Consider the following 14474-nt stretch of genomic DNA (forward strand, 5'->3'; position numbering starts at 1 on the left):
TTTTCCAGTGCTCAGCAGAACTACTAAATGGAGTACAGATGGTGGAATAAGGCCCACTGTACCCATCTGACATCTAAAAGCTCTGCTCCTCTGTCCACAGAAGACAGTTTGTGCCTATCATTAGATGCATGTGTTGCAGGAATTTCGATTCAGCTTCCCTGCATGAGGATCACATTTCAGCAGTTGCTTCATCTGAAAACAGCCCGGCTTGGAGGCAGCTCTGAGGTTTTGTGCAGCAACAGCAGAAAGGAAAGATGATTTAAGTACACAGGAAGCAAGGCGAGGGGAATTTTTGTCACTTTGCAGGAAGTTGGACCATCTTCCAGACTGCTTCGTGGAAGAAAGCAGTGCTAACTGCCACCTGCAAAGCCTCATAATAGCAACGAGCGTCTTACAGACACCAACACTGAACTTTCACTGCAGACAATTTAGAACAGGCTGTGACAAATCAAAATTTCACCCAGCGTTATGAGAAACTGCATCCTTAGATGGCAGTCATCACACTGTAACGTTTCGCAGCTTCCATTGCCTTATTATAAAGATTCTTTTGTTCTGCACTTCAGCATCTGGCAGAATGTACTTTATTCCACTGTGCTTTTGGAAAATATGCTGTGGTCACTGACCACGTTTAATACATTGCTGAAATGTCACATGCACCAAGTATTACTTGCCTACAGTGCTATCCGTGTAATGGCCAAATCGTCCTGCTTGGAACGTTACAGTAAGTAATGAATAACATCTCTGGTGGACAGGAAATCACTATCTTGTGTTTGTTGGCTGTTTTGGGTTTTTTTTTCCAACTTCAATTTTCCATTCAGATTTGCTTATGGTAACTACCCTCTTTTGGGAATGGCCACAGAAAGTCAGAACAACTTGAGCTCCGTTGGCTCGTTACTAATTAGCTCTGTGAGTGGGACTTCCCATAGGTCAAACAGCTTCTTCTGGACTTTGGCCTAAGGACCAAAATTCCCTAAGCTACCATAGCAGGATTGGCTGCAAAACAAAAGCTGCTGGTTAATATACTGTATTTAACCAGTGAGCTCCTTAAACCAAGTTTTGGTACCTTCATCACAACTCCTCCAAGTGAGATCGCTTACTGCATAGGCATCGTGCTCACAAACACAGACCTGCCTATAGCAGGAACCATCCCCACACTGCTGCTGGAAGTATTTCTCTACCAGGCACGCCATTCCAAGCACGAAATTGCACCTTTGAAATTGGAATCAAGCAGATATTGACACCTACTGCAGTTATATTTGCAGCGCTTCAATTCTTGTAGTCGAGTGGAAAAAAGCCCAGAGCAACACGAGGAGGACAGCATTGCACTACTCAGCTAGTAAGCTGAAAAAGCTCAACTTGCATTTGAATTGGATTGCTTTGTTTGGATCAGTGCTGAAGGCATATTAAAAATCACATTGCACTCTAGAAACAGCGGAAAAGAAACCAAGATCTAGCAGCACGTCCCTGCTGACATTTCAGTTACACAGAACACAAGAATCTGGCCTATTTGTCTCCCTTCTCCTTCACCAGTGAGATCTGTCAATACCTTGAAGCCTGTGAGTCAGTCTGCCTACAAGCATAACTGCCCCTGAGAGGGCAGGATCCACTTCCCAAAGTTACCTCCATAAACTTCCATCACAACTTCCACGTCTGTGAAAACAGATCTGAAATAATTGACAAAAGCAAGAGTAAGAAAAGCACAGCTTTACTACTGCATGTTACAGCTACTGGGCTTCCTAAGAGATCTACACTGTTGTATGCCAATGGCCATCTGCATTTTTCCTAAACTTGCATGCAGGCCTACAATAGCTCACTGGAATATGATCTCTACTCTTTTCAGTTCTCTCTCATAGCAAAACATGAAATATTTGAAGCTAACAGGTTGTTCCAAACTGTGGATTAGGGGAAATACAGCCAAAGAGCTCTCGTAGCCCAGCCCACTACAAACCCAGCCACTGTTCTACCGCACATCATGCACTACTACTGACATTTCTACAAGTCAGAAGTAAAAACGCTCATCAGATTAATACACACTGCCTCTAATCCAACTAAACACAATGGATCCCACATTTTCAGTAAGACCTCTCATTTTATTTCCATTCCAGCTGCAGCCCTTCTAACTGAGGCCCTTCCAGCTCTAGAGCTTTGCCAAGAGAAACATGCAGACTTGAGCAGCTCAATATTTCTGACCACAAACAAGAAGTTGTCCTCTCAAGATGTGCTGATTTTTTTCTAGCGAGTCTTGTGCCAGACAAGAATTACACAATGGGTCAAGCAACTCATCCATCCTCTGCTCCTGAAGCTGAATTTCATGCACTCTACATTAAAAAGTCAGTAGATCTTCCTGAATTAAGAGAGGAGTGTTTGCTAAGAGAGTCAGAAATATGCAGAGTGTGGTACTGGCCCAAGGCTGGCCAATAACCAATTGTACTCCAACCTTAGAAAGAAGAACTCCCTACCACACGGGGCATCACAGAGAAAGAACTCAACGTAATTTTTGCTGCTAGTGAACCAGAAAGCAGAGTATCAGTAAAAAAACAACTGTATTTGCCCCATGGCTCCTTTCACCAACTACCTCTAAGGAAAGCTCTAAATCAAAAAAGCTATGTTCTCTGAAAACTAAGCAGGTATCCTATAAGGAAAAGAAAACAGATCAGAGGAAAACAATTAATTTTCATAGTGTACCATGACTAATCTTGGCATATATGGTACTGGAACAGCAATCACAGAGTACAAATGAAAGCAGGGTTGAACCCTGTCCTATTTATATCAGATGAAGGCCACAAATCTAGCCATGCTTCTGCTTAGTGCTGCATTTTTCCTATCCTGATAGCTTTTACAGCTGGAGAAACAGCTACTTACAGCACGATACTGCTGTACAAAATGATTGCTACTTGCAGCTATTGGGATTATAGTTGAGTATGTCACAGAAAAGGAGGGTCAGTGGAGGCAAACTAACAGCTCCTGGGGATGGTTAACTACTTCCAGGCTGCATCAGATCCTTTCCTTCCACACAAAGTGGAAGACTTGCTTGGCAATCCTTGATCTCAACTTGTGCTGTACTAAACTATATTTAAGAACCCCATAGAGTTCACAAAAGCTGTTCTACGTGAACAGCAGCTCGTGGTTCAAAGACCTTCCTCACTTAACAATGCCTTTTGTGTGCATTAAACAAGAATACTCCCAGCCACACTTTAACCTAGATGTTTTATTACTTATAATCACAGCCCTGAGTGTGCAAACCGAATGCGTTAACAGCAATTTATCAAGCCCAGTCTTTAGCCAGGTAAACATACAGTAACACTTGTTTTGCAGCAATATTTGGTGTTTTGAGGTTGGAGCTAAGGGTGCTCAAGTGCTCAGAAAGTTGCAACTCCTCCTCCTGTGCTCCCCTCTTCTTCCACCCGCTTCTTAAGCATTCTTGGGAAATGAAAGTGGAAGCAAGCAGCAGCCCAGCTGCTGTTGTAGATATGTTCTCCTCAGTGAAGTAACACTCATCTCCATATACTTCAGTCAAGATAGGAATCTTGAATGATATGAATCTCTATGATGATTCTCATCATGGAGATGATGAATCTACTCTACCTCTCATTCTCATAATGAATCTACATCATCTCCATTATGAGAATGAGAGGTAGAGTATCAGATTCACTCACTAGTATACTTGGTGAGAGCTCCATGGGTCTTTCAACCCCTAGGAAACATCCTCACTTCCCAGCAGAATAACCATACTTATCTCCTGCTGACCATACTTCACTGATAAAAATAACACTTCCCAAAAAAAGCCCCTCTACAACTTCCTGTGCTCATCCCAACCCTGAAGTGGCACAACTCCGGTCTCCAACGGATTAAAATAATGCCAATTGCCATAGAGATACAAGTGTTCTTTCCCCCACTGGAAGTAGGCATGCAGAAAAGGACACACCTTTGGAGTGTTTCCCTGAAGGCCTCTTGGGTAATGACTCCTCAATGGAATGTGTTGATGTATGTAGGACATTTTCCAAACTGTTACTGACACTGTTTATGGGGGTCTCGGACCTTGCAGTGACCTGGAAAGAAAAAACACAAAAATCTGATGTAATAAACTCGGGTGCTCAAACACCACACCTTGCTCCAGCGAGTGGTTCTGCTTTGAAGGCAGGTAGGAGGTGGAGGCTTCCAAAACCCAGCAGCAATGCCATCGATATTCCACAAGCAACAGCCCAGGGAAGTTGTTGTAGTCAGCAGCTATTCACAAATCTAGATTAGCCAAGATAATCTATAAAGCTACTTAGAGTATAATTCTTTTTTAAAGAATAGTCACACAGCAGTCAATCGTAGAGGTATTAAGCTCTCCACACCGCAGTCCTCAACTTTTCAGTGAGAGAACAGAGAGAGAAAGGGTTCCTGGAAAACATCAGTCTCTTTATGCTATGTCACCTACCTACACAGAGGCAGACTTGAAGGCATTTCCAAGTATTTCCACATGGACTACAAGGAACAAAATCCACTTTAGGGAAAACTAATCCTTGTCTCTGCTGTTTGAAAGCCCATTTCAATGAAAAACAACACGCTGAGAATGCCCAAGCAGAAGGCTGCTTCATCATCAGAACCGACTTCGTTCTGCACACCTTCTCTATTGCATTTAGCATAAGAAATCAATTTCCACCATCACTTAAAATTACAGAAACAAACTTAGATTATTAGAAAAAGCAGAACTGAACACTGCCCACTTTAGCTGCTGTCCACAGGACCATTCACAATTATGTAGCAACACAAAAACATTACTTGTGGCAGAACAGTCAACGCCTGCCTCACAAGCAAGGCAATTACTCCCTTGTTCTGTAGGTAATGAGAAGCAGAAGTGGATGAACAGTTACATTAACAGCACAGGACACAAAGATGTAAGTATCTCAAAGAGGAAAATGTGCTTTGAAGAGGTAGTGAAGGCTAACAAAAGCACTCCTACTAATGCACCACTTCCATTTCAATTCCACATCTTGAGTTCACGTGAAATCCTGTAGTACGCAGAGCTGTAATTAGAACTGAACATCAATTTTAGTCTTTGACGAATCAAGGCAGAGAATGCTCGTCTCAACATCAGCTTCCCTTTGCTCAGGATAGCTAGTAGCACAGAGCAGCTCCCTGCAGCAAGGCTCCCTCACACCCTGCTTACATCAGGGAGTGCCATGAGCTGGGACAACTTGCCCTGAGATGCAGACAACGCAAGTTGAAGCCAGCACATCCCTGGCTCTGCACAATTAGCTATTGCAGGTCCCATCTACTACTGACATTCAGACACATTTTAAGGCATTAACACAAGTGGAAGATTTGCTATGGCTGCAGACACAAAAAAAACTTACACGTGCAAAGAAACCAACCCAGAAAGACAGAGGAATGTCACAAGGAAGCAGGACTGCAAGTCCCTGCCTTCCTCCTCAGCGCCGGCACTCTGCTTCTGGATTGAAAAGTTTACTTCTCTACCTCCCCAGCACAGCTTTTACCAATAAGAAAAACGTAGCATCAAGCTCTTGCACTGACAATACGAGCCATTAAGCTAAGCCTGAAGGAAGGAGGAGATGATTCAGACCCCCCTGCCAAAGGCAGCCTTCCCCAGCGAGCTTCCCTAGCGCTGTGCCTCTCCTGGAGCTCATTAAGCTCTCGCTGCAGTGGGCTGAGCAACCCCAGCAGCCTGCTGCCAGGGGAAGGACTCCCAAGGGCAGCTAAATAACACGGTAAGCTACAGCATTAGATTCAGACAAAACCACCTCACCCAAAACAGCCAGGTTCCGAAGACGGAGATCAGCAAATAAAAATAATACTTGAAAGTGAATAAGAGCACAGCCACAAGGATTCAAAAAAATCCCTAAGCAAGCAGTCTGCATCACAATGTGTTAGCTCCTATCTTGTACTCCCTTCTGTCCAGTATCCCTGCCATGAGCGTGACGTGCAACTTAAAATTTGCACTGTGTTTATAAATAACCTCCAGCTCTTCCCATAAAGGTTTAATTTTTAGATGCTCAGTAAAGAATAACCTAGCCCATGTGCCCCTGACTGCCTGAGCTCATGCACTACCTGATTCAGCCACACATCAAAGCCAACCAGCATCAGATGGGCCCAGAGCAGAGCCCTGATGAGCTCCAAATGGGGCTGTTTGTTAGGGAGCTGACTGGTGTTAGAACCACTGAACCTCTGCCTGCTTGAAACTTTTGTCCCAAACTTCTGATCAGTTTTTCCACTCATTTAAACATACCGATATCGCAAAGGTTTGGATTTGGTTCCAAAAAGTAGAATAAGGAAAAACGTTTCATGGATCAGTTTTATTCCAGAAGACGTAGCAGCACTTTTCCAAAACTATTTGAGGCTGAGCAAAAAAAAAAACAGAGCAATAATCCATCAGCTCTGAGCTGCAGAGGATGCTGTCCTTGGAGGGCGGGGAGAAGTGCTGGGAAGAGATGAACTGTAGCTGCTCAGAGAGGACTTGGCTGAAGCAAACTGCAGGAACAACTGGCAAAGGTTGGCCTTCTAAAGCAGTAAGAGTCTGCAGCAAAGGTGGTAACCTCACAGAGACAACAGAAATAGTCAGGCTATGCATTACAGCAAGCTGCAGAAGTGACATTTTGTGCATGCTTTATACACACGGGAAGAAAATCACAGATCATTCGAGGTCTAAGAGGGCACAGGGACTGCATTCCCAAACAACGTTGGTTTTGAGGTCACCAGCAGAAAGAGTTCATGAAGACTAACCAAGTACAGTAGCAATCCTAGCGAGATAAAGCACTAAAAGATTCCTCGCTGTACCTCACTCCATCCTTGGCACAGCGTTCCGTTGAAGGTCAGAGAGCAGGAGAGCCCTGTGATGCACCATCCATAGCTTCATTAAGATATTGGCAATGTAACACCAGTGCTGGCTCACGCAATGGCTCCAGAGGATGCATGCTCATGTGGGTGCAGAAGAGATCATTGAATTGTTTTTACTTTAAATTTGTGCCCACTCCCTTCCATACCAAAGCACCTGGTTCACAGCTACGCTTCAGGTTTTCCAAATGAAAAGCAGGCTCGTCTCTTGAACCTTCAAGTTAAAGCAGTTGCCATAATCAAGAGCAAAAAATTCACCGTAGCTAGTGACAGGTTGAGATTCAGCTTGAATTCTCCTATGCCTGTTCTCCATGGTAGCAAAGCCATTCCCCCCTTCCCAAGGGGCCCCTGGGTGACAGCAGCCTGCAGCTGGCCAGGAACAAGGCCTGCTGCTGACTGCAGGCATCAAATGCATCAAGGTATCAGCAGCCACTGCCATTATCACATCTTTCCCTTTTTAACTGCCAGCAAGCATCTTTTTGTTCAGCAGAACACAAGGATTTCCTTCTCAGTATCAGCTGCACCAACAGGCACAGATTTCACTGTATTTTGTTTAGGATTTTGCACTGCTTTCTCGACTTTATCCATCAGGAAGCACACCACAAACTCACCAGGAGCAGTCACCCCAACAGGTGCTGCTTCCTCCAACAGCTGCTGCCCAACGCAGCTCTGCCACCAGGCAGAACAGCTGAAGGCAGAGCAAAACGTGGCAAATCCATGGTGCCAGATGCAGGAGCTGTTTGCTGCACTCCCCAGGGACAGCATCTATTTCATGCAGGAAAGCCTTTCAGAAAAATAACAGGACTGATAGAGGTCAAACAATGTGGTAAGAATTGTTATTTCCCTTTTATAAGTGAAAACAACAATCATGCATTCCCTTAAGAATAACTAAACAGAACAGGGAAAATATATGGCTTAATAACAAAGTATTTGCTGATTTAGCTTGAAATGGAGCCAATGCTAACAAATCAACATGCTTGCTACCTAAAATGTAGCACGACCTATAATTTAAGGAAACAATGCTATAGGATCTAAAGGAAGAACTTGCTCAATATATATATATATATATATATATATATATATCAAGAGGGATAAAATATTGTTTTCTATACCTATTAAGGCATGAAATTTGGGTCATGCACTGCACAGGAAAAAAGTGAGCACAACCTAAGAATGGAGTCAGCTAAGTGAGATCCTATGGCTGCAGCTGGAAGGAACTGATATTGCAGGAAAGTCCAACAGAAGCACTCCTGCTATTACTTGCCTTCAGAAGTCCCCTTTCCAAAAGGTTTTTCACAGTTTTAAGCTGACCTGACTTAAGCCCAATGCAGATAACACATAACAGAGCACTCAGGAATCGGAACATTGAAGTCTAGGGGACAAAAAAAACAGTCAACTCCATTCACTCCTGCCAGTTACATATTAGTGAGCATTAACAGCAGCTTATTTTGAGGTTAACACCAAGGTCTTTAACACAGAGCAATCCTGTTTGCAGAAGTGCTGCAGCTTGATGGCACTGATACAGCCCCTGCATGCTTAGGCAGATAAGCTGCTATTTGCCAACAGACAGATAGCTCGGGTTCCCAAATCTTTTAGAAGAAATGCATTGCTAACACTCCAATGTCAGCCTGCTGATGCATGACATTGTTCAATACATTAAGTCTGAGCCAGAAAGAACAGCAAGAAAGGAAAGCCCAAAAGCTTGCAGGACTGGAAACCCAGAAGGAACAGGATGGGGCAGCAGCAAACCACCACCAGAACCACAGCCTCAGACCCAGCCTGATCTTGCTTACAGACACAAATACCTATAACTCCCAATGCCTAAAATTACTCCTTTGGCAGAGTAGGGGTCATTTCCCCCCCATATCCTTAAGGAACACCAACAGACACATCCAACTTCTCACATAGCCACTGAAGCCTTCAACACTGCTCCACACTGATGTTTACATGCACCTAGACTCTTTGTTGGACCTAAATGTAGCTGAAGGTGCTACGTGCCAGAAACTCACGTAATTCCAACACTTGGTGCCCATCAAAAAAAAGCAGCACCACACACAAGTGGGACGTGTCCATGTTTTTCAACAGCAACTCTTGTAGGAAGATGGTGAGAAGGCAATTCACAGTAAAGCAGGATAATAGATTGGTTGCTTTTGTCCTGTGAGACTATTACTGGGATGAAATGAGGCATGCAGTACTTAAATACTTCAGGATAATCACCCACTTGCTACAAGGCTCCACCACAGATTCACTGGAACAGACGGACCAAAGAAGTCTGGATTGTATTGTACAGACTAAGTTCCAGTAAAAATCCTTTGAAGAATTGCAGATACCTCATTAATACCAGGAATATACATCAACTGCACAGTAACAGGACTTTAATTACTTTGTGCTGTGTATGAATGCCATTTGCAAGACCTGGTGACCATTTAGCGTAAAGATGTGCACTTATCCCATAACCCACACAAGCCAAAAAAAAACACTTCAATACCAAAACACAGCTCCTTATAGCCAGCCCTTGGGATCATTCCTGCTCTCCATCCCAGCTCTGAGGTCTGTGTCCCTGTTTCTACATTGGAACACTCCCAATCGCACAGACATCAGAAGAGAAGAGGACCTTCAGCTTCATAAGCATTCAAAGCATAGCATTGACCCATTCTGCTCCAGAAGCTTTCTGTCCTTGATAAATCTGTCTTTAAAATGTCAACGCTACACTAACTTTAGAGCTACAGTATTTACACTGCCATTGTAGGCATAAGAAACTACCATGTGTATGTGTTTGGGAGGTAAAAGAATGGTCGGACCCAGTTCTGAAGTCTGCTGGTGTAATCCAAGCCATGAGATCCTAAGCATTATCCCAATGGAAAGGCTAATTGGCACTCCACTCTCTTCTGTACCACTGCATATTTAAGAGAAGACCAAAGAGGAAATTAGTGCTCCAGCCTGCCAGCAAGCAGTGCCTGTACCTAATGACTGAAGAATTACAGGATCTCAGTTTTAGCAATTCAAACACACCAGCACTAAACCAAACTGCTAAATGCTTCCAAACAAGGATGCTGTTCAGTACCTTTGAAGTCAGACACTGGAATGCTTGTTAGGTGTGGTTACCCACTGCTGGCTACGCTCTTCAAGTAGGCTCTGCACACAAACCTGGTACAGTTCACCACGTACAGCACCTCATGGTAGGCATTCCATTCCATAAGAGATGAGGTCTTCAATATCTTATGCTTAGTAGATCAGCAATAGATAAAAGAGTAAATAAAGTGGAATGCATCCCTAAAATAAAGCTTCATTCAGCCTGCACGAAAATAAAGGGAAGACAGCTCATGGAAAATACAAGTTCAACACAGCTTTCTTTTTGGCTGCTCTCCTCACAGTGTTTGGACGTACAGCCCTCTGTTCGAGCAAACTAATTTAGGTTCTTAAAATCACATTCATTGTGTAACAGCATCCAATATGCAGAAGTGAATTTGGTGGTGATGAAAACTGTTACTACACAAAACCACTGCCTTCTGAGGATTCCCTTGCATTTTAAGCTCGTTTCTGAGAACATCACAGGTTCAAGACTGAGCCATTTTATTACAGCTGGCCAAAAGTTTCCAAACAAGAGTGCTGGCAAGAAATTCACCAGAATTGGAAGCTTATCACTTCTTAACCAGAGCTCCAGCAGGAGTGTGCAATCCACACTGCCTCAGGCACCCAGAGGACTCAATGCACACGAGGACTGGCACACAACCCCAGCTGGGAGCCAAAGCCCTGCCCCACTGCTCAGCACGGTGTGCTTTTGGGAACGAGATCATTCCTGAGATAGCAATTACTGATCTACTGATATCCATGAATGAGCACCTGATTCTAGCCAGCAATTGCTATTAACATTACAAACGACTGAAGCTATAAAATACCTTTTATTACACTATATAGGAAGTTAAAACGGTTTTCCCCACTGTCTCTTCTATTCCTACAAAGCTAGCAAAAGCCAGAGCAGCACTTGACAGGTCGCAGCTAGGCTGCTTACTCCGGGGCTCTGTTTCAACCTACCAAGCAGGTGAATTCTCCAGCTCATCATTCCACAGATGGAATACAAAGTATGAGCATTTCTGAAGACAGGGAATGCAGTTTGAATCACCCGCAGCAAATGCTGCAGCAACTAACTAGAAGGTACTGCAGGAGACCCCTCAGAACATCAGCTCTACACAACTCCTGTAGCCTTCGGTCATTTCTAAGTTTTAGATAAGCCCATGGGATTAGCACAGCTGAAAAACAGCACCTTATGCTATAAACTGAAAATAGATATTGATGCAGTATTTGGAAGCTGACTGGGCAGGAGCTCTTTCCCCATTCACAAGCTATCAACCTGGAACAGCCACAGAACTGCACAGTCACCAACTTATTTCCTTTCAGCTGCAAACAAACAGTGCTCAGACCTATTTCTGACCCTGCTTCTCCAGCTGAAGCCCCAGCCAGATTGCTGCCCTGGAGAGCTCTCATCACAGCCAGTGGGCAGAGTAGGTGCTAAGCAGCCAAAGCATCATCTTACTTCCCTTGTTTCACAGGATGGTCTTAGTGAGTAAATTAAGCAACCTACAGAAATACAAGGTGTCAGAAGCACAAGCAACTTCCCTCCTTGTTCTAGGAGTTACGTCCTCAGTGCTGATGATACAAGACTTCATAGAAAACATGAGTCTGTGCAGAGATTCACATTACACCTAAATGAGCTCCAGAGTCTGAGTAAGCCCCTGTATTTACTACGTACAAGACATAAGTATAAGGGGTTCTGTAAGGACAGTGTCCCTAAAGCCCCCCCAGAACAACCAAGGATGAATGAAAAGCACTCCATTCTCACCTGCAGTTAAAAAATGGTGTTCACTGACGCAAGTTACACAGGACAGACATCTGCATGACACCTGGAGACAGCTCTGAGACACTTCTTTCCCTGTGGGTCACACATTCAGCTGTGGTTTTGCTGTGTCCTGATGCTTCTCACCCCTGCTCTATGAGGAGAGCCACAGCCTCAGCTCAGCAATGAGCCTTCAGGTACCATTCCTTCATGGCAAAGGTAAAAAAGGCAGCAGGATAAAGACATCCCAAGGCACAGAAACAGCCTGAAAACTCTGGTGCATCGCTTTCATCTAAAAATACAAGCCCTGCAGGAACAGAAGTTTTAAAAGGCAAGGCTCTAAGTAGATGCCTGGGCTTCAGCTGAAGACAATTCATGCTGTTTCAACTTCTAAAAACCACCCAACCTTCGGTTGCACGCCTACAAACAAGAAGTCTGCAGAACCCACACTTCAAGTCCCGCAAGCATAAACACTGCTCCAAAGCAACAGAGAATGCAGGACAGGACAGCAGAAATTACTTGCAGACTAAAACTACAGTCTGCTCCACAGAGGAGGACAGGGTTTTCCTACTGGGGGCAAGGAAACTCAACCTTCACTTTGTACTATCAAGCAGAAACAACGTATCTGATAATTACTGACCTACTTAGAGCCAGTCACAGCCACCTTCTCAGGCTGGATGTGGCTCTGGGCAGCCTGGTCTGGTGGTTGGCGACCCTGCACACAGCAGGGGGGTTGAGACTGGATGATCACTGTGGTCCTTTTCAACCCAGGCCGTTCTATGATTCTCCTCTGCATCTTGTTAAGATGGATATAAACCAGTAATCCTGAAGAACAAAACTTAATGCAAAAAAAGTTAGCAGCAGCTGTTCTGTGCCTCCTTGCAGGCAGTAACTACAAGCAGCTGTAGTGGAAAAAAAGGGTTGTAGCTGGTATCAAGCTGGGCCATATTTTAACAGAACTGACTGTGCAAAAAGTGCTGTGCGACAGCCTAACCTTCCTCCTCCCATCTCCCTGAAAAAAGCGGCGTGCAGATCATCAGGGATCTGAACAGACCTCTCACTGCACACAGAAAGGTAATCACAGCACCGTCTCCAAGCACCAGCTTAGTGTCACTCAGGCTGCAGTAAGGCGGCAGTGATGAGAAGCGTTGGCTCTGGGGAAGGAATTCTCCTCCAGGTCTGAAGAGGATGAGGAGCGCAGGACTTGGCAAGCAGCAGCCCAGGGCAGCTCACTTTCTCTTGACATCTGCCTTGTTTTTTTTTCCCTAGGTGATGTTACAACACAAGTATTGTCACAACATAGCTTGGTAACATCACAAGATTCAAGTCTGCAGTGCTGGAATTTATTTGTGCATATTTAAACGGGGCTGAATGGAGAAAGGCATTTTTTTTCCACTTACTTCATCCAACTGTTGTTCTAAGCCAACTACTCGCTCTAAAAGTAGCAAAATGACCGGGCTATCAACATCCAAAGAGCTCAAGGAGCTTAAAAAAGGAAACCTGTGTCTGTTCAAGCAAAACACACATTTCAGAGGCTGCAAAAGTGACAGCACCTCAGTGCTGGCAGGAAGAATGGGATGGATTCTCCATCCATCTTAAATCGACTTAAATAGCAGGGGGAGCTTTTCACCTACACGAAATATGCCCTATTCCTGAAGCTTTGAAGGCACAGCCCAAGAAAAACACCCCCTGCTATGTAATTACACCCTTTTTTGCTCATCTTATTTTGGGAAAACTTGTGGATGATTTGCAGTCTTTCAATCTCGGGGTCCACGCACCTTTTGAGTAAGGGGAGGTGTGAGTAGCTCAGCGTCTGCCATGGAGCTCATCCTGGCTTCAGTTATACCCTTCTATGTGAAATATTCTTTCCATGCCTATTTTATACACATACAGGTTGAAAGTTAATAGAGGCAGTGCCTTACTCTGTTCCTTCCCCTTAAAATAAAACATCACGGATGAGCACTGTTCAGACACAGAAAGGGAAGATAAAGAGAAATCAGTTTCAGAACTCTCAACAGAAGTCGGGAAGAAAAGAAGCAGCAGTATCCCAAACCAACACAAAATTAGAAAGCAATTTGCATTCAGCAGAAGAGTAAGCACACACTTCTGTCTCAGATTGAGATTCAGTGCTTGACTCGAATGGAATCCACGCTGAGCCTTCAGCAACAGCTTTATTTAGGATACTATTCCAGTGCAGAGATTTCTGTAGCCCTCAGGTATATACAGTCTCTCCCAACAGAAGGGTAAGGTGGTTATTTGCTGGCTGAGTCAGTGCAGCCTCGGGAGCTGCAGGCTGTTAACTGCTCACACACCCACTTCCCTGGTACTCGGGTTGAACTTCCAAGCAGGTTACAGGCAGTCAATGGGGCAGCCTGACTCCCGAGCTGGAGGCAGCTGGGAGCACTTCACTGCTCACTGATAGATCTCATTACCAACAGCACGCTTTCAAACGATACTGCCTAGCTTAATTGCTGCCAAGTGAACGTGCGTAGCAAGTTAATGATGGCAAACCTCTGACACCAGGATCAATGCCCAGGTGGTTCTGGGTGACACACAACCACCACAGTTCTTTAGCATCAGAAACTCCAAACATTTGCCTGCCCCAAACCCAAACTCACCACAGTGCCTTTGCTACTGAGCAGCTACTTCCCAAGTCGATCTCCCCTTCCAACGTCTTCCAGGGAAACACTTTTAAACAGACGTTTGTCCTCACATCTAGAGATACGACACATGCTCCCCTACCAAATCACACAGCTTCCATGCACTTGGCAGAAGCAGGGAAGCAGAAGCACTCCCAGGAACA

General features: G+C 44.5%; 1 protein-coding gene across 1 annotated transcript in view; it reads right to left on the reverse strand.

Annotated features, from left to right (window-relative positions):
* ZCCHC14 (zinc finger CCHC-type containing 14) overlaps positions 1-14474 on the reverse strand; it is a 44541-nt gene that overhangs the window by 28490 nt on the left and 1577 nt on the right. Inside the window, exon 2 of the mRNA XM_015292651.4 lies at positions 3926-4049. Within this exon, the coding sequence (XP_015148137.2) occupies positions 3926-4049 (124 nt within the window). The remainder of the gene's footprint in view (positions 1-3925; positions 4050-14474) is intronic.

Source organism: Gallus gallus, chromosome 11, assembly GCF_016699485.2.
Source record: "Gallus gallus isolate bGalGal1 chromosome 11, bGalGal1.mat.broiler.GRCg7b, whole genome shotgun sequence".
NCBI lineage: Eukaryota > Metazoa > Chordata > Aves > Galliformes > Phasianidae > Gallus > Gallus gallus.